The sequence below is a fragment of the Coloeus monedula genome, assembly GCF_965178545.1.
Source record: "Coloeus monedula genome assembly, chromosome: 11".
Classification (NCBI taxonomy): Eukaryota; Metazoa; Chordata; class Aves; order Passeriformes; family Corvidae; genus Coloeus; species Coloeus monedula.
Window position 1 is genome coordinate 1,471,256 of NC_138791.1, and position 20,687 is coordinate 1,491,942.

At 46.3% G+C, this 20,687-nt stretch overlaps 1 protein-coding gene across 4 annotated transcripts in view; it reads left to right on the forward strand.

Moving 5' to 3' along the window:
* IQSEC1 (IQ motif and Sec7 domain ArfGEF 1) overlaps window positions 1–20,687 on the forward strand; it is a 281,844-nt gene that overhangs the window by 128,290 nt on the left and 132,867 nt on the right. For all 4 annotated transcript variants that reach the window (XM_082288714.1, XM_082288716.1, XM_082288715.1 and 1 more), the window contains one exon: window positions 15,854–15,898. In XM_082288714.1, coding sequence (XP_082144840.1) covers window positions 15,854–15,898 — 45 coding nt within the window. The remainder of the gene's footprint in view (window positions 1–15,853; window positions 15,899–20,687) is intronic.

The following is a 20,687-nucleotide window of genomic DNA, read 5'->3' on the forward strand; positions in this document are numbered from 1 at the left end:
ATAAGTCCTGAGGTGTAGTGTGAGTTTTGTTGCTGTCTGTTCGTGGCTGTGTGCTATGGAGGGCACAGCCCCACGGGATTTCTTCTCTCCCAGGTGTGGGGTGGGAGGGAGCTGTTGTGAGAGTCTGTATTAGGCTGTTTAAGTTTGTTTCAAGGTTGGGCAAACACCAACATGTGATGTTTTATGGATGTTACTGCACAGAGATTTAACCCTTCTTCCTTTCCTTTGTGCTGGTTCTGAGGAGCCAGCACATTTCTGTTGCGGCAGCAGATCCTCTCTCCATGTCTGCTTCCATCCTAAGCTGCTTTGAGCTCTGTCCTCTCCTTTCCTTGGCCTTTGTGCAAGTCTTGGATCAACCAAAGTACCAGATCATTGCTCATGTGCTTCTATTGCCTCATCAGTGAAAATATTTCCCTCAAAGCTGTGCACAAGGCTGTGGCTGAAGGGATGAACTTGCAGCTGAACACCCCATGAGTGCAGCTGGATAAATGAGAGTGTGTCCATGAGTGTCCAAGTTCCCACTGCCCAGAAGGCTCTTTGTTGGCTACACCTTTCCAGACACATCCCGTGGCTCTAAAATAGCCAGTGAATTTCTGCTGGCTGGGTCTTCCAAACGTAACCAGTCCAAGGAGGTATACCAAGGAACAGAATTTCTCTGCAGTGGCATTTACTACCCTGAAAATAGCAAGGAAGAGTGATTGGGAGAGGAGAAAAAGACTCTTAAATCTGTAGTTGCTATCATGAGGTAAAATAATGCTCCACACTGTCTGGGGCTCATGTAGAGGCAGAGGTGGCTTGATGCAGGGTGGAAAGCAGGTATTTATTTGTGCTTGTGTGGGGCTTTGAGGATGGGATAAAAGGAAAATCACCAGGATCAAGGGGGGAGAACTGTGAAGGTAGCTTGAGGCTCACTCTCATCTTTACAATGTGCTTTTTTCCCCCAAAGGATTCTCTATAAAAGCAGAATATGGGTTATTTGCTTTTCTGTGAGGTTTGATCCGCTGTCTCTACCCTTGCTGTGTAATGTTTCCTTGTGCTCGCCTTGGCTATGACTGTGCAGTGTCCCAGGCCTGGGGAAGGATTTGCTGGCACAAGAATAATCTGCCTTCATGATTTTGCAAGTTTTTCTGCATCATTTCTGCTCACTGCTCACACTCTGTGGCTGCTGCTGTTCTTTGGTATTGAACATTCTCAGTTTCCCGTGTTTCTTAATCACTTTTCATTACAATATAGAGAAAGAACTTCCCTTCCCACTGTACAGTTTCAAAATAATGTATGTAGAAAATAGTGTAGTGGGTGAGTGCAGTTCATTATATCCCTGGAAGTGCTCTGATGTTTACTGGGCAGGGTGAAACACTGAAATGTTTGAACACTGCTCACCATTTGGGTCTTTTACTCTGTAATTAAGAGTTTCTCAGAGTTGCTTCCCGAAGATAGAAGCAGTAGGAATTTCTGATATTTTGACTTGCTTATCTCCCTCCCAGACGTAAACAGTGATTACCACTCTCTCCTCAGTGTACTGAACTCTGGAGCACTGTAATTATTCCCTTCCAAAGGGGAAAATTTGTCCAATCTTCCAGTGAGTACCTTTTATCTATTTGTGCACAGGAAAACAAAGAAGCAAGACTGATTTAAGGGTGCAAATTAAACCCCCAGCCTGAAGAGCCAGGGGGTGATTATCCTGAAAGTGGCTGCAGTTAATGATGGGTCTCAGGAGAAAAAGAAGGCAAAGCCTGACCAGCCTTATTGGCTGTCACAGGACACTGGCATGGGGTGTTTCTATCCCACAGTTTTCCAATTAAGGGGAAATAAGGTCATTAGGGGTTGCTGGGATTTGGAGCAGTTTGAGTTTGTAGCCGTAGTATCCCTGAACTGTGGCATTTTCTCTTCAGGAGCATACAGAGAGCTGACCTTCCCTGGTGCAGTGGAAGCCAGAAATGCAGGAGTAAACGTTTCCCTCTTTGAATAAATCATGGCTGGCTAAATAAAACATGCTGTGCATCTCTGGGCTTAGCAGCAGAGCCTGGTAGGGGCTCTCTTAGTTAACCAGAGTTAGGAGTAGATGACCTAAAATGCTGCATGTTATTATAAAACAGAGAAAGGTACCAGCAGAAAAATTCCCATTCCTAGGTGAATTTGTACTGTTTCTGTGAAGAGTGAAGACTGTCTTACTGTGCATTTTGGAATGGAAGGTGAAGTAGAAATGGCATTTTTCTTATTTTTTTTTTTCTTATTTTCTCTTTCCATGAACTCAGAGGGCTGAATAAAAGCTGCTGCTTTGGGGGAATTCAGATGGGGAGCTTCTGCTTCGGCACCTTTAGGCACTTGCACTGTTTTGGATCAGGCTGGTTTGGTTTTCTTCTGCAGTGTGGAGTTCTCCTTTGCAAACATATTCAAAAAAAAAAACCACCTCTTCCATGGTTTTGCCTGGAACCGGTGGGTGAGACTCCAGCTTTGCAGAGCAAGCACTGCCTTGCTGTTATTTTCTGCACTTGTATTATTTTCTCTCCATAACCAGCCGTGGGAAGTCACTAAAACAGCTCAGGGCAGCGTGTGGACACCCTGGGCTGGAATGGATGGATTTTTGTGCACCACTAGATGGAGCAAAAAAAAAAAAAAAAACAAACAAACAAACCAAACCCGTTCAACTGAGACAAATTAAGATATTCATATCCCAAAGTAGATTTGAACTAGCTGAAGGAAAATACTGTGTAATGTAGGAGAAGAAATAATCCCCTGAAAAATGCAGCAGGGTGTAGATCTATCACAGCTGCAATCAAGGTTTTAAGATGCTCCCTTAGCCAAGCCAGCAGCTCTGTCATGGAATATGGACTGCCACCACTCCAGGCAGCTCAGGATTCATGAGGAGCTGGAATTATGAAGTAATTTATGGCCGAGGGAGCTCCTTCCTTGAGCAGGTGCCCAGGGATGGAATGGAGCAGCACTGGGACAGCACTTGAGGTCACCGGCGAGAGGTGGGCACTTGGCTGCTCGGAATTCCCTGCTTGGAAAGGCTGAGCCCCCTCTGGACCCCCCTGAGCCACAGTTTTGCCAGGGGGACATTTGTGTTCTGGGATATTTCTTTGCCAGAAGAATCATTTTGACGGGCAGCACTAATTCCTTATTCACCTCAAATGCCGAAATGGAGCAGGGAGTTCTGAGAAAATACAACCCCAAAAATACATATACACAAGCATTTGTGGAGGCACTCGCTGTCTTTATGTTGTGCCAGGACTGCGTGCGGGTGGTGGTAGAATTTTTGGGGGTTTTTTTTGCAGTAATTGACTATTTCCTGGCGTGGGGGCTAGAGGGAGCTCCAATGCAGCCTTCCCAAAGCTTTCCCGGTAAATCCCTCCTGCCTGGCTTAGTCCATGGAGCTGCAGAGGACAGGAGGGAGGAAGCCAGCTCGATGTACTTCTGCATGGTGTGACCACTGGAGATGGGATATATGGATATATATATGCATATATATGCCAGGATGCCCTATAGTCAATGCTGTTTGCATATTTTATCACAGTTATCAAAAAAGTTGTCTATAAATGTTATAATTATTACCCTAAATACACCGTTGGTTTGTGCCCCACCTCTCTGCAGTGCCAGGATGTGTCCCAGGGAAGGTTTGTGTTTAACAGCACAGGAAAAGCCACAGGGGGTGTTTCACATCCCACTGTCACGGGTGGTTCTGTAGGAAGGGCTATGAGAACAAGGCAGACACACAGCAATACCTCTCCTAGGCTAGCAGGTTTTCAAATAAAGAAATTGATAATTAAAAGGTATGGAACAATATGATCCTATAGATTTTATTATGTCTAGATAGACTGATCTGCTGTCAAAGCAGCAGAAAAAAACAGGTTTATTATTCTACCTCCACTGAAGTAATTTATAATAGTTTAGTTAAGGGTATTACACCTGTATTTACAAGGAGTTTGGCATTCTGAACCTTTCCTCTCATTTTTCGTGACATGGTTTATGGCATGGGGGTGTTCAGGTGGAAGCTGGACTTGATGATCCTGGAGGTCTTTTCCAACCTCAGTGATTCTGTGGTTTCCCATTTTCATTTAACTCCCCAAACTGCAGCAGCTGAATGGGGCTGGGAGAACCCTGTCCAGGAGGGGCTGGGCTGAACAGCACCGGGGGTTTATCCCCCTTCTCCGGGTGTTTATCCCCCTTCCCCAGGGGGTTATCCCCCTTCCCCAGGTGTTTATCCCCCTTCCCCAGGTGTTTATCCCCCTTCCCTGGGTGTTTATCCCCCTTCCCCGGGGGTTTATCCCCCTTCCCCAGGTGTTTATCCCCGTTCCCCGGGGGTTTATCCCCCTTCCCCAGGTGTTTATCCCCCTTCTCCGGGTGTTTGGTTTGTCCCCATTCCCCGGGTGTTTATCCCCATTCCCCGGGTGTTTATCCCCATTCCCCGGGTGTTTATCCCCCTTCCCCGGGTGTTTATCCTTCTTCCCCGGTTGTTTATCCCCATTCCCTGGGGTTTTTTCCCCATTTCCCCGGTGTTTATCCCCTTCCCTCCCCTGCTGCCTCTCCCTCCTGGCAGAGGGAAGGGGCTCTGGGTGTTCAGGATGAGCCCAGGCTGCCGGGCAGGGAGCTGGGGGCTCCAGGGCCCAGTTCCTCACTGGGATCGGGGATCACTCCTTGTGATGAGCTGCCACAAATGGATGGATGAGGAAAGAGAACTGCACCGAGTCCGTCCACGAGGAGAAATGCCATTAATGAGTTGAGGGAGTTTTTCTGGCTGTGTCTGGATCCACTCCAGCCTCCTGCTCCCGGCTGCGAGCTGACCTTTTGTGACTCAGCCATCCGGCTCCCTCCCTGCAACCCGGAGATGTCCAGGCAGTGACCCTCCAAAGAGACCTTGGGGACCTTCTAGGGGATGGGAGGGACTCGTCAGAGCCAGTCAGTTTTGGTTTCAGCAGCAGAAGGCTACAGGGTCAGAAGGAGACATGAGCTGTGCGGCTGATGCAGAATGAAACAGAATCGCAGCGTGGGTTGGGCTGGAAGGGACCTTAAAAATCACCCAGTCCCACCCCCTGCCATGGGCAAGGAACACCTCCCCTAGACCGGGCTGCTCAGGCCCACCCAACATGTTCTGGTTCCATCATGAGTGCGAGGCAAGCATTTGGTGTTAAAACTTTTATGAAATAAAGGTGCTGATGGGGAGGTTCCACGGACCCTGACGAGCAAGAGCCTCCTCCACGTGCCCAGATAACACCTTTATGTGCCATTAATGTTTTATCCCAGTCATTTCTCTAAAATGCAGGTGTTGCTGTTTTTCCCTTTAGACCTGAGATTTGAGAAAATTTGAAAATAATTATCTGTATTTTCTAAACAAGCTGGGATGCTGGAATTTCAAACAACCAAAAGCTGTTTCTTTGATTTATGTTTATTTCCCATATTCAAGCGAAAATTTGCAAAACACTGTAATGAAAATATGTCCCTTTTTAATTTCTAGTGGTTCGAGCAAGTCCTTGCTGTTCCATACCCATTCAAGTATTTAGCTTTTTTTATGTTATTTGTGTGCTCTTTGGCCTTTGCTGAGCTATGGCTGATGCATTCCTAGAACAAATGCATAAAATCAACCCGATTTATGACCCGTTAATGTAAGCATTTTATCCTAAAGAAATTATGTCACATCTCATTCACCTCTGAATTTTTTTTTTTTTTCAAGCCAATCACTGGAGCATTGCACACCTGAAAATGGGATAGCGTTGAAATCCATCTTGCTCTCTTCAATTAAATTCATTTTTACAGAGAATTCAATTAGTTGTAATTGCTGCTTTATGACACGCTTTTGCCAGGGGCTGGGGTGGTAGGATAATTAATCTCGATCAGGAAATGTTGCTCAAATCATTTTCCTTTGTCACCCAGCGAGGGGTGTGATTAATCAGGAGCTGTCTCAGAGCGCGGGCGGCTCTGCCGGCGCCGTCCTGGCCATGGCACACGGCCCTGACAGACCAGTTTGGTTCCTGGGGTCACGGAGGGTCTGCTAAAGCCACCTCCCTGTGCCCTTTGTTAGGGGGACTCCCAGCTTCCCGGGGTGCTGCAGGTGCCTCCAGCATCCAGCCTGGGCTTGAGGTGCTCTCCACATGCCCGGAGCTCTTCAGGAGCCCACCAGGACGTGTCTTCTGCTTTGTAGCTTCAGTATTGAGTCATCTGTTAAAATTGTTCTTCTTTTTGGTTTGGGCTTTCTGGTTTGAGCTTTTTGGGAGCTTACTGGAAGTTGTGTGTTTTAATTTTATGCTGGATTCCAAGGGAGACATGGACAGGAGTAGTCCTTGGGTCGATTACTTCAGTGCTTTGAGGGAAGGAAATAGCCAGGGCTAAGGCAAGGAAGCAGCCACTGCTTTTAAAAGTAAAGCTGAAAACAACAAATAGGCGTTATCAACCCATTGGGTGTTCTTCATCACAGACTGAAGGATGATCAAAGAGCCATGAAGGGAGGCAGAGGTTTATGGGTGTAGTGGAGCAGCAGGAAACCCATGGCTTCATTCCAGATGAGGCCAAATGAATGCTGAGCTTGGCTTTCAAGTTTCATTTAAGGACCTGTCTCGACCACAACACTCAGTCCCCCTGCAGAAAGCCCACAGTTACGTTAGCCAGGAGCAGGAACAGTTGGGAGGCAGTTTTTGTTAGTGTCCATGTAAGATGCTTTATCTGTAACCTGGAGTGGGAAAATGTGGGGCTTTGGGGGCTAAAACTGGAGAAGTGGTGCCTCCTCCAGCCAGATGTGCAGGTTTCTGCCAGGTCTTTGTTCCATCTGATTCTCTGGTGTGGAAAAGTTAAATGGCAAAATGGTCTCTGAGTAAAACTGAGGAGTGGGGAAGACTCATTTAAAGCTTACTTTGACATTTTCCTTCCATGTTCTTTGTGTTTTGAGGGCTTTTCCAAAACAATTTCAGTACTGTGTGTGCAGGTGAATATACACAGAGCATTTGCCAGGTGTGGGTGGCCTCCAAACACATCCAGCTGCATCCAGAGGGCAGCCAGAACCTTTGGATGCATCTGGGACTGCATACCCTGATCTCAGGGTTTGCACTGAAGCTGCACGAGTTTTCATGGGTACCAAGGCACCCTGAACTCGGAAATACTGGAATTTAGGATGAGTGTGGGAAGCACTTGTGAGCTCTTGAATTGTGTAAATCCCATGGTCATCTTATTGTGGTTTCAATTGGCTCCTTTTAGTATGAAAATTCAGGGCAGGGAAAATTATTATTTCAGTAAATTGATAAAAATAAACTGCCAGTTAGCTGAAAAATCCTTTTTCCTTTCAGTTGAGGAGCTGCTCTGTAGTTCCCCATCCCTTTCCCAGCACACACACCACTAACGCCACGTTTTGTTGTTTGGCCACAGACCTGCTGACGTAGCTCCAGTTGGGTTTGGGTTTGGATTCTGTGCTGGTTTGCTAATTGCATGTTATCTAACTTAGGTTTGTAAGCCTTTGCTTCCAGAAAGCAATGATGCTTTTGAAAAAATCCAACCCTGTTTTCAGCCTGTAGGTTTGAGCCTACAGAGGAGTTTGATCGCTGAAACACTGACTGTGCATGTGGAGTGATAAAGAGAGTGTTTTCTCTCCTTAAAAAAAAGGAGCATCATAACCTCTGTCAGACTGATAGAGTGCACTGGAATTTAAGCCATTGAATCTGCTTATCTGAAATATCTCTGTCAATTTTCCTTTTGAGAAATGATGGGATTAAGATAATAGATGCAGCTTTACTGAATAACAGGGAAGCAGCATATTGACTGTAGGTCTGTGGATGTACTTGGCAGCGTGTGTAACTCTGTACATTTCCTGGGAAACAAAAGAGGGATGCTCACTGATCCACAGTATCTTGTAATGTGCTGCTTCTGTGAAATGCTGGGTGATCACAGGAGAACAGCACTGGCGTGCAGGGGAATATTCATTGACTGGGAGGGGATGCATTGAAACAGGTCGAGAGTCATGTGAATTCTGAAATGGCAACGCTGATGGTTCTGGAGAGCTGCAGGAACGAATGGCTTTGTCATGGTAGGTGATAAATGAGCCCTGGCAGTGCAGGCTGGGCTCCTGCTGCCTGTGGATCTGGGAGGGGGAGCAGGCTCCTCTCCAGCCCCGCTGTTCTGCTGTCCCTGTGGGAGCTCCCACAGGATGCAGAGTGCAGGGAGCTGCTCCAGCTGCAGATGTGTCCCAGCTCCCACTCTGAGCTGGGCATGTAGGGGCTGCTGATGGGAAGGTGAGAAACAAACCTTTAGCCTATAAACCAGGGGAAGCTGGAGTGGAATCTGTCCCTGAGGTGCCAGCAGGAACTGTCACAGTGTGCTCAAACACACCTGCAGCACTTGCACCCTACAGGAACAGGCTCAGTTTTGAGTGATGCTGTTGTAAGTCTGTCTTAGGACATGATGTGATGTGGCCAGTTTGGGGTGTGTTCCTTTTGTCTTCACTTTGGTGGGGTTTTTACTCTCCACTGCATCACTTGCACAGAGCTGCTGGAAGCTGTTTTGGAGGACAGTGATAGAGCTGGCAAAAGGAGATGTGAGGTTCAAAGACCAGTTGCACATCCCATCCAGTTTTACTCACCAGCCCATGTTTTCTGTTGTTTTTCGGCGGGGTGATCTCAAATGCCATGGGAGGATACTTGGAGGATCGGGATGTTTGTGCCCCCCGGGGGAACTCTGCAGGGTGTCCCTGTCTGCCGAGACTGGGCTGTTTGCTGGGATTTTGCTCACACAGAGTGGAGCAGTTTGCCTCACTCAGGTACTCTCAGTGCTCCGTTCACAGTCAACAAGGAACCTTTCACATAATGTGAAAGTGCTTTGAGATTTGTGGCTCTCACAAGCATCATTTTCTGTGCATATGATACACAAACAAAAAGGGAAAGCTGCTCCTGGCCAGGGGCACCAGTGAGGACTTCTGGTGGAGAGCAAGTCTGTCCAACCATGTTGTTGAACAAGACGTTTTCAAACACTTCAGCTCTCAGATTACATTGGCAGGCTGGACCTTGGCCTCACAGGGGATTAAACATAGATCTGGAAGCTTTAATGTCTTCAAATTGAGTTATATACAACTGGCTGCTGCTATCCCAACGCTCCTTCTCTTCCTTCTTTGGAAAACCTCAATTCCCACGTCGCATGTATGGGTTGGGTTTGTTGTCAAGGTTCTAAAGTTGAGTGGCAAATAGTAGTGCAGCTTGTTAATAAGCATGTGATCTCTGTGTAACTCTGGGAATAAGTGCAATTGAAATGATGGGCTTCACTTCTAGCAAAGCCAAAACCGCATCGCTGCAATATTGTAATAGGAAATCAGTTCCTCTGGCAAGAGAGCACCTTGAAAAACAATGCTGGGTAGGTGTTCAGCAGGTAATAAATTCTAAACTGCTTCTTGTCATTGGGGTGGGTCCCTGATAAAGATATTTTTTTCTCAGAGTTCAGGACCTGGGGACTTTGCAAAACTCAGCAGAAGGCTGGGCTGCCTGAATACCAGGCAGACACAGCAGTGAAATCCTAAACAACAGGGCCATTACCCTCCAGGTGTTATTGCTGGAGTTAATTTTTCAAGCAGCATTTTCACTGTATGGCATGTGCGTTACCACAAAACACAAATTACAGCATTTCTACTAAAAGAAACTTCTCCAGGTCCCCCCATTGTTACTCCTGCAGACAGCTCTAGGAATGCAGGTCCCAAGTTTGCAAGCACAAATGGGCTTTATTTAATGTAATTCTGTTGTCCCTGCTCAGAAATTCAATTTTGCTTTTGCAGTGTTCTGAAATTAATGAAGCCAGCTGAGCCTTGCTAGTCTGGCTATTTCCTCCTGGCTTTCAGGGTCATGTTTGGCCTTGGTGCCAGACATTGCTTTTCTTCCAGATCAAAAATCTCTTTGAGATACTGTGATTATATTTTGGTTTGGAGAGCATGTGGTAAAAATGAGTGCTCAGGCACATTTCTGTGTGAGTGTCTGGGGCAAACAAGCTGTGCTTGGAGGACAGGTGATAGGAGATTTCCAACTTGGAGCTGGTTTCCATTCCCAATGCTGGGAGCGCTCTAGGGCCAGCAAGGGTCCAGCACATTCCCAGCCTTGGGAATGCAGGTCACTCGAGCCCCAAGCAAGGAAAGCTTTTTGTTTGTAAGAGCAGCTTTAAGCACTGTTTAATTACTTTCTTGTCTAAATAGTTCATTAAAATATTTGGAACAAAATGTATGAAGCAAAAATGAGAAGCAAGAATTCCCATGGTATCCTTTAAGGCCCTTCCCTCTGAAAGCTGCCTCTCCCTAGCTGAGCAGTGCCAGTTCTTAAATGGTCTGTCCCACAGAAAGGCGGAACTTGAAGTGTATTTTCAGGTGGTGTTGCAATGACTGCTGTCAGCCGAGTGCTGCTTCCCCCTGCCCTGCCTGCCCTCGCAATCCTGCGGAATCCTCTGGAGCGGGGCTGTTCCGCTGTCAGATCTACAGTCAGACAGGTCTGCTGGATTGGATCTGCTGAATGCAGCTGCCAGAGGCATTCCAGCTTCCCTGGGAGCCTCTGCCTGCGCTGCATCCCTGCTTTGTCACTGCAGAGTGTCCCAGGGAAGGGGACGATGGTGCAGCAGGGATGGCGTGGGAACATCACTGCATCCATCCAGGCCACCGTGGCTGGCAGTGGTCCATGGCAGTGCCAAGGCCAGGGGACAGGAGGAAGGCAGGCACTGCCCTGCCTTTGGTGCCTGGCAGTGCCTGGAGTCACTCACACTGCACTAATTAATGCAGGCCACGGCTGCACATCTGATGAACGGCGCTCCAGACAGAGCCACCTCCCTGCAGGGCTCCCGGCCACACATCCATCAGATTGCTCCCAGTTCTGAGAGGAGACCAAGCTCCTCATTAGTCTCTGCTCCATGATATTCAAATGAGAATTTCCCACAGCTTGTTCCTTCAGGGCCATTTGTTTGGGAGATCAGGTGAAGGAGTGGGACAGGAGCTGAACTGCCAGGCCCTGGGTCCCTTGAGCTCAGGGCACTTTGGGGTTTTCTGGGAAAGTGTCCTCCCTGATGGCTTGGCAGATCTCTGCCAAGGGATGTGAAGGAAGGATTTTCTTGGAATGGCTGGATTATCATTTCCAGCTTTGTTTCTGAGGGGTGGGGTGTCCTGGCTGAGTACAATCCTTCTGTCACCTTCTTTTTGCCTCTTGGGATTGGATGCTTTGGGCTTTCCTTCCAAATGGAGCACTGAGACTGGGATTCATGGTGTGCCAGACCATCCCTAAGCAAGGGATTTTCATTTGGTGAAGCTGCACTTTGGCATATAAAGAAATAATTTAGTCCTCCTTGGTATGCAAACACGTGGAGAATCACAGCACCAGCCTGCAGCAAGCAGGTTTCCCTTTCTTCCGTGAGCTGCCAGCTCCTAGGAAGAAACTGTGCCAAGCAGCAGCAATTATTCACTGAGCAATACCCCAGACAGGGTCTTAAATATTTAATGTATTATTCTGCATTCCTTCCCTCAGTGTGAGAGGGATGCAGTACCACAGTGCTGCGAGCACCGGGGCTCTGACAGAGCTCAGAGCTGCCTTTTCCCCTCACACCCCCTCTGAGCTGCTGTCTGCATACAGCATATCTTTGTACTCTGATGCTCCAAGTGAATCTCCCTTCTTAGCCAAAAGATGATATATTTAAGCAGTCTTTATTTGGGATCAAGCTGGGAGTTTGCTTCAACTGCAATTATTTCTTCTGTCACCGCTGTGCGTTTCCGTGCCAGAAGAATATCTTGGCTTTTCTCAAATTGGATCTTTTTCTGGCTGCTTGCACGATGTGTGCTTGTGCTGTGTGGTTATTTGTAGCCTCTGCCAGCAGTAAGAGAGGTAGTGCTGGGGTCTCCTCTGTCCTCTGGTGAACAGCTAATGAAGCAGTTGCAGCCGTGTGCACTGATGGGAAGGGACTTTCAGCATTATCCAGGCAAATTGAGCCCCGAGGACTGGAAGCTGCCCAGGGGACCCTGAGGAGGGGAGGCAACTGGACTGAGCCATCAGTATGGGCACTCCCCCAGGATTATCCACGCAGCCCAGTAAGAACCTCCTCAGAACTTTGCCCTCCATCAAGAGAGGTAAAACCAAGGCTGATGCAGGGACAGGGGGCTGGGCTGTGGAGTGGCTGTCCCCGTCCACCTGCCTCAGCAAGAGCACAGCTCTGGGTGGCTCTGAGGCACAGGGACATCTCCCAAATGCCTCAGTGAAACACTGTCACCTCTCCACACGGAGAGGCAGGAGCTGAAGGGCTCTGTAGCAGTCCCAGATCAAAACCACTCCTCGTCTGTCGTCACAGCTGAGCAAAGCACCACTGCAGGTTGTCAGTCCTCCAGCGTTCATTGCCTACCTTCTCCGTGTCACAACATAAGGAGCTCCATCTCAGACTATTTCCAAAATAATCTTCAGTTATACTGCTTTTTGTAGTCACAAAAAAGTTTCTTTCATCACAAAAAAAGCAAAATAAACCAGAGCTTTGTATCATGGCTCAAGGTGCCAAGAGCCAGTTGTGTGTTTGCTTCAATCTGCTAAAACGTTGTGGAATAGGACCTTTCAGACACCTGATTGCTGGGAGTGCTCTCTGCTCACCACAGAGTGCCAACAGTAAGAGTCAGAGCCTGTGGCCTTGTTCTGTGCTCCAGGACAGAACTCTTGACTAGAAGTGTGCTTACAGTTTTTGTCTGTGGATACCAAAAGCCCACTGTCTGAATTTTAGACCAATGATTTCTTGGAAATATTTGTGTTTTCTCCTGCATGATGCCCTGCAGAAGTGGGCTGGTCACAGTTCCTGTACTGATGGACACAGATGGAGGCTCTAGGCAAGCTCCTCATCCAGGAGCTGTGGATATCCATACTTTGGATAATCCTTTTAGCCTTGAAAGCAGTTGTTCTTACCAACAATTACACACTTTCTTCAGGTTTCATGCTGACCACGTTAGCAGTAAATAATCCCACTGTGTGCCCAGTTTAGTTACACTCCATGCCACCATTCCTCTGCCTTTTCCCTGAAATGTCAGGAATTTGCATGATGAGGAGATGTCCTTCAGGTGAGCCACGAGTGAAACTGGGGCACATCTCCTCCAGTCCCCACCTGGAAGGACCTTGCAAACCCCACGGAAACAAACTGGAGATACAAAACAGCCCCCGGGTGGTCTGGAGCATTCCCTGATTATTCCAGGCAGTTCTGCAGTTTGTGCTCTGTCTCAGCTCAGTTTTCACTCAAAGCCTTGGGCATAGTTCTGCAGTTAATGGCACTTTGGGAATTTTTTAAAATACCTCTATTAATACCAATGGAAATTATACATATATAGACAAGTCTGTTACATTTAATAATATCTTTTTAATGGCTTCATCATTAGATAGTGTCTGTGCTTCTTTCTGGGCGACACTGAGCCAATGGCCATTAGGAATAAACAGGATTGTCAGACCTTCCTGCTCACTTTCTTTACAGCAGTACAATATTTTATTTTCCTGTCCAGTTAATTTGTTAAAAAGCAAAACAAACCCAACAAACCACATTTTGAAGTAACCTAAATGAGATATATATTTTTATTATTCCTGAAGTGACCCTGGCTGCAATGAGATATTTGGTTTGCTGCAGCTTTCATGACATTGTGTTCAGAATCTGGGTTATTTTTATGTTTTAAATTAACTTTCCATCTTTGAGCAGTTTGGAAAGAAACCAAAAGACTTAAATGGGATTTTAGCTGGAAAGAAAGAAGGGGAGTGATGATGTGATTATACTGAAGTTATTCTATAAATTCAGTAAGAATTAACCAACTTTTTGTACCCCAAATCCGGATCTTTTGGTAGAATTTAAACTTGGTTTCTCCTGGTTTTGCTGGGGATTTTTGTGGCCACTAAACGCTGGTTCTCATGTTGTCAGAACTCCTGAGGTTTTCCTCAATGCCAGGTTGAGTCTGTGGGTGGGTGGCCAGGTGGAAAGGCTGGCTGTGACAATTCTGGGGGTGTTACCCTCCTTTGTAGGGCTTGTTTTCCATCCTTCTCCCCACTGTGGTCTGTGTGGGGATCCATCTCATCCAGGGGCTTTCTCCACATCAGCTGCAGAAGCTTTTCCTGTCTTTGACACTGTTTCTACATCTGATGTTCACCTTAAAACCCCCCACATATAAGTTGCACCAGGGGAGGTCTAGGTTGAATATCAGGAAAAACTTCTTCACTGGAAGTGTTGACAAGCAGCGGCACAGGCTGCCCAGGGCAGTGCTGGGATCAGCATCCCCGGGAGTGCTCAGAAAACACCCGGATGGGTGCTGAAGGACACGGTTTGATGGACCTGGCAGTGGCAGGGGAATGGTTGGACTCACCCTGGGGATCTTTCCCAACCTTGATGAGCCTGTGATTTGTGACTCTTAAGAGGGGCATTTTTGCTGGGAGCCGTGCTTTTCCTGTGTGTATTTAGATACAGAAATACATGCGCCTCTCCTGACTGAGGGTTTGGGTGCTTGGGTGCCTGAGCTCAGGAAGGAAAACCGGGAATCCTGCTGAAGCTGTAATCCTGCTCCTTGGGATTGTGTCAGGAGTCCCCGAGGTCAGGAGTACTCAGAGCCAGTGGGCACCACAGTCAAGGGTTGGGGGCTAATCGCCGCTCATTAGCATCTCCTCTGTATGCACAGCACATCCCTGCTGCACAACCACGGCGTCGGAGAAATATTTATTTATAGCACCGAGGGCCAAAACTGCTCAGAGCAGATTTTCCTGCAAGTCTGGGTTGAAAGCGAGGCAAAAAGCCGTGCTGAGTGAGCAGGCTGGCACCTCCACAGCACACGGAGGGACGCAGGAAACTTAATTAAAGTAAATGAAACTCACCCTTTTTCGTTGTTAAACTAACACCAGCCACAAAGGCGGCATATGGGAGCCACCCCCGCAAAATTCATGGCTATTCACAAATCTTGAGCTGGTGAGGCAAACAAATTGCAGGGTGGCATAAGCTCCCCAAAGCTATTTTAAAGCTTTAGTTAAAAGCTATTTGTTCAATATGGTTTGTTTCCATTCCTGTGCAGCTAATTCCTGCTGCTTTTACGGCCTCCTCCCTTCACACCACCCTGTTTATTTTTGTAAACAAAATTAGGAATCTTGGGATTCAAAGTAAAGATTTGCCATTGATTTATGAATGCCCGTGTAAATATAATTAATGCAGTTCTAATGTGAATTTTATGGACCTCCACAGACTGTACATGTTTATGGCTATGTGAGCAAAGGCTGATCTATGGCCATTTGTGTAAGGGATGGAAATGGATAAGTGCAAGTAACCATTTAAAAATGATGGGGCCATGGCTGATGTTTTATTACAGATTGTGGGAAAACTGGCTTCTTCACCCTAAAAATGTAACTCTGTGTTATATATACATTATTGTAATAAACCTGGGGTCGTGCTCAGTGAGAGCAAGGGTAATTAGTAACACCACACTGCATGTTAAATATTGCTGCTCAAAAATCAATGTACTCAGAGAACTTCCTCAGTGCTTACAATATCTCACCTGAACTTTGTGCTGAAATCGTTCTGCAGGACACCTTCACAGCTGCCTTTTTTGGGTAGAGAGCAGAAAGCACCAGAGTGTAAAAGTCACTCACGTAGATACTTCTAGAATATTGAAAATTGATCAGGTTGTGACTAATTCAGACAAACATTTCTCTAATTCCCCTTTCTCTAATCTAGGAAAGGGCTGTTGGGTTTTTTGTTTGGGTACTTTTATTTACTCTCATGTTTAATGGCATGCTAAGTACTCTGAAATGTCAATAAGAAGGAGAAAAATGTAAAGTCGTTGATGTTTAAGGACATAACATTTTTGAATAGTTTATGCTCTTATTCTGGTTTATACTTTAATACTTATAATTTTATTCTTTTGCTGTCACCTCAGGACTTCACTGGAAACAGGAAGCAGCATCTCCACTGACCCACTCAGGTACTGTAGCAATCATAGATGGTAGTTTTAGGTTTGAACTGACAGAAATGCCCTGCTCTGTATCAGCTGCACATCACACACCTTTATCTTGCAATGCACAGCCAGCAGAGGCACTGACCCAGTAGCTGGATTTTCCTAAGAGTGGATAATTTGCTCTTTTCCAGGATTTCCAACTTGAAATTCAGTTCTAGTTCAAACCCTGTGTTTGTTCTCTGAGGAGCACAGAGGGGAGGGACAGAGGGTGTGCTTGTGCATCTCTCTCTCAGATTTTTATGACCTCGTGCTGACAATATTTGACCTGTCCCCCTGTCCTGGCAGGTCCGTGCTGCTCTGGGGAGCAGTTGTGTGGAGATGTCTCTCCCGCTTCTGCTGCTCAGCATTTTGATAAAAGCACCCACCCTTCAGAGAGCTCTGTCACAGGAGGCACTGCCAGAGCTGGGGTTTTACTTTGATCACTCCATTTAGAAAGAAATGCTTAGCCCTGTTAACACTGCATATCACATGGGTACCTTGCATCTTTTATTCTCATCCTTGCACGTTGAAAAGTGCATCAAAGGCGCAGACTTCCTTTGATAAGGCTGGGGCAGAGTCCCTCCCTCTCCCACTGGCAGCTGTTTTGGTACAAGTCTTCCTTTGGAGATGTTCTGGGTTGAGGATGTGACTTTTTCCCACATGATGTCATTTTAGCCTTGCTTGAACAAAACGGTGGGAGCTGTTCTGCTTAACCTTATTCAAATCAAGGCCCCTCTGTAATTAATCGTCTATTATTGTCCAGTGTAAAGTTTTCTGAAAGTGAAGCATTTGCCCTGTTACCATTTCCTAAGCAGCCACCCCCTCTGCTGTGATATTCCCTTTGTCCTCAGCACAGCAACACTGGGCCATGTTCAGTCCCCACTGTACTTCTGTCCCATTCCCAGTGTGATGGGAACACTGGGCCTTTGTCTGCCAGGACAATGTAGGGAACAATCCCAACTTCCCCTGGCTCTGCTCCTCTGCAAATTTATTTTAGTGAGAGCGTCGTGATGCTGCTGTGTGATTTACCAGAGCCAGGTATTGCTGCCACCTTTATTGCAGGCTGGAAATAGATTTTATTACAGTGTTTTTCCTCCCATTGAGTATTTTTTTCCATGGGAAGGTATCAGTGAGGAACATGGAAGAATTAGATGCATGCAGTAAATCCTTTTGAGTGTTGGGCTGAAATAGTATCTGGGAGTTACCAGATGAGGATGTAAAAATGCCACTCTTTAACTACAAATTGAATGATTTTGTGAAGTTTAAAAAATCTGGAGTGAAACAATCGCTGAGGAGACCCTGAAGAAAACTGTTCAGATTTTATCAGGTAAAACTGTGAATTTTTCTTAGCGTTAAACAGTTACTGAGGGAAGAGCATGTGACATCTGCTCCACTTCAGCAGCTCCAATAAGCCTGCTCTGGAGCTGTAATTAGACAGAATTAAGGCCATTATTTTTAAGTACAATGAAAGATAATAGAAGACTTCTTGTTAGTGGATGTGTTCTCATGAACCTGTTAGGCAAATTGGCCTTTGAACGACCCAGAAGATGGGATGTACCAATTAACATGGCCCCACCCTGTGTCCTGTCAAGTATTTCCTAGTCAGGGTACTCTTGTTGCATTTTGCTCACAAATTTCCTGTCCCCATCACAAGGCACATTTGCCCCCAGTGAACCACTCTTCTAAATCTCAGTGCTGGGAAGAGTAAAGGTTAACGTGAAAAATTTGCTTATGTCCATTATAAAGAGGAAAATATGTAAAAATGGGCATATTTTATGTGTGTGTGTATTGGTTGGCACAATTTCTTTCATAGCCTGCACACTCTGGATATTTTGAGTTGGCCTCTGTCAGCTTTCAGCTGGCATCTGAAAATGTTTTGTTTCCTAATGTCTAAATCTTAATGTGGCCCTTCTGGAGGGTTGAATTGCCAGACCTGTTCCAAATGAGTTGGAAATTCAAATGTTTGAGCTTTGCAGATATTTGGGGCGGGTTTGTCATCTTCTGTAGCAAATCGATCAGCCAGAGGTTGTGTGAGCTCAGGGAACAGATGTGCACAAAGGACAGTCAGGATGAAGAGAACAGCAAAGTTCTTCCTACCCTTCTCCATGGATACTTTGGCAGCTGAGTGGCTTAATCACCAAAAATAAAGGGTAGTATCAAATGATGGTTAGAATTCATCTGGGGGGGGGGGGGAGTGCATAACTCTGAGAGCTGTCTGCAGCCAATAAACTCTGTTTTGAGTTTCTGGAAGGTTTCTAGGCAGCAGAGCTGCCCTTCAAGTCAACACGGAGGAGAAAGACCTTGATTGATGTCCTGACTCTCTGGGAATCTCTGCAGAGCTCATCACCAGCACCTTGGGATGTCCCCAGGCTGTCCCTGAGCCCGAGGGCTCCATATGAGCTCTTCCACCTGCCCTGCTGGGGCAGGGATGCTCCAGGGGTGGCACCCAGGAATGCCTGCGAGGGGCAGGGAGGGACATCTGGTTTGCCAGAGCCTTGAACATCAACACTTGCCTTATTCTTTGAACAGCTTGGGAATTTTCTCCCCAGCTTTGCTGTGGAGACCCCTTACTGCACTTCAGTGTCCTCACAGCACCCAGTGCACAGAGCTGTGTGTGCTGTGGTGTCCTGGGAGCAGCAAGGCCTTCAAACCTTCCAGGAAGAAGTTCAGCATCTCTCTGCTTGCCCAAACCCATGGTTTATACACCTGCTCTGCATTCCCCCACTTTTTAATGAGGTGTGTGCAGGGTATCCTGGATGAATATGGGATCCACATTCTGTGTGTCCCATGAAATTCCTGAACTCCACAACACACGGATGGCTACCATGAAATTTTTGTGTGTGGCCAGTCGAGTATTTCACCCTGGAGTCTTGAAAGACTCGGGGAAAACAATTTAACTACTGCAGTGTCTGTGTTCCACCTAAGTTGGGGGATACACTGGTTTTCTGGGGAAGTGAAATATTTTTCAGGAATGTTCCTGGCATATCACTCTAGAAGTTTAACTCAGTAAATAACAGTAGGTCAATAGAAGTATTTTGTGAAAGGTTGTCACCAGACAAGTCAATTTTCCTGACCTGCCGAACTTTTGGAGCCAGTGCACCAGAAACTCCAGCAGGCACTAGCTTCATGCTGGGGTTATTTTATCCCTCAGTTTTCCTTCAGCCTCAGAGCTCCAGGGCTTGGCAAGAAAACCACCCCTAAAAAAGGAGGTGGTGCAGTGTTCGATTTCCACTTGGCCCTTTTTTTAGTGGCTGTTTTTGAAAGCCTTGTCAGAGGCTGAACTCTCAGTGACTGCAGAAATTCTCAGCAAACTGCTCACGGCTCCAGCGCTGGAGCTGCAGCACATCCCAAAATCCCTGCTTGTATTAGGCCTGGGAATTCTGAGTCAAAGGTTTCGGTAAATGCCTTTCTGAAAGAACCAGTTCTATATCCAGGGTGAGCGTGAGATGAAGCTTAATTTCCTTTGTTGTTTTCCTCTGGAAAGACAAGTGAAAATGAAGAACGTGTTGAGAGCGTGGGGCTTTTCATTTGCAAAAGTCCTAATTAGCATTTTCTCTGCATGCAGTGAGGGATAATGGGTGTTGGATGCTGTCAGGAAATCCATGGGTACATGGCTCCTATGCTCTGAGCCCACTGCTTAGAAATAGATAATTAAGGTGATAAATAGTTTGGGTTTTTTTCTGGAAAGGATATGATGCTGAGAAAGAAATTGCTTTGCAATGTGAACAGACAAAGGATAAGTTTCCTGAAAAGTCTCATTTCAGGATCAAGTCTTTGGCTGGCGTCTCCTGAGCTTACTTGTCTTGGGCTGGGTTTGCCCTTTTTCCTTGATCCTGGGAATAGCTGCTCTTGGTTATGGGATGTAACCAGTTTTTTCTTTCTTTTTTTTTCCTTCTTTTTTATCTCAGAATGTGAAAAAATTCAGACACAAGAATGTTACAACAGGGAAAACTCAATTTCTTTTCTTCTTTCATTTTTTTTTTCGTGTGCCATTTTTTTCGTGGAAACAAAGGAAAAATGATTTCCCGTTACCTTCTTGGCATTACCAAACCCAAGGCAGGAGGCAGTGCCAGAAGGTTGGGGCTCACCAGCAGCTACTGGGTCTCCAGGGCCTTTCCTCAGTTCCTCTTTAGATAAAACTACCCTGGAGAACAGGGGAGGGATGAAAAGCAGGGATGAAAGATTTTCGATAAGGAAATCTAAATATCCTTACCATGATGGCATCAGTGACTTGAAAATTGCCAAGATAATGAAGCCCAAGGGAATATGAGTCCAGGAAGAAAAACAGGCTTGGATTTGGGCAGCATTTCATATTGTTGGGGGGTGATGTTCCTTCTCAGAGATATCCCGTTGTGTTTGCTTGGGAGTCACCAGCTCTGGTGCTGGTCTGAAAGAAATCCCAGCAAATAAGTGCAGGCAGCACAAGGAAAGGGGTACTTGGAAGAGAATCTTCACAAGAAATTATTTTTAATAGCCCAAATCAAACACTTTTTTTCCCTGCAAGTTTCTTTTCTCATGGTCTAGTCATTCCCACCACCTGCCCTGTCCTGTACAAGGTGTTTTTAGGGAAATACCACACAAAGTGTGACCCTGGTTAAGCATAACCCACTGATTTCTTTACTTCACTAAAGCAACTGCCAATTCTTACTCAAATATATTTATAATTTCATTTAATTAAACTTGCACAAAGCAGTTTTCTAAGAAGATGCAAGGCACTTCTGTAACTGCACCGTGACAGTGAGTAAAACCAGAACCCCTAAATATAGCTTCTATAGAT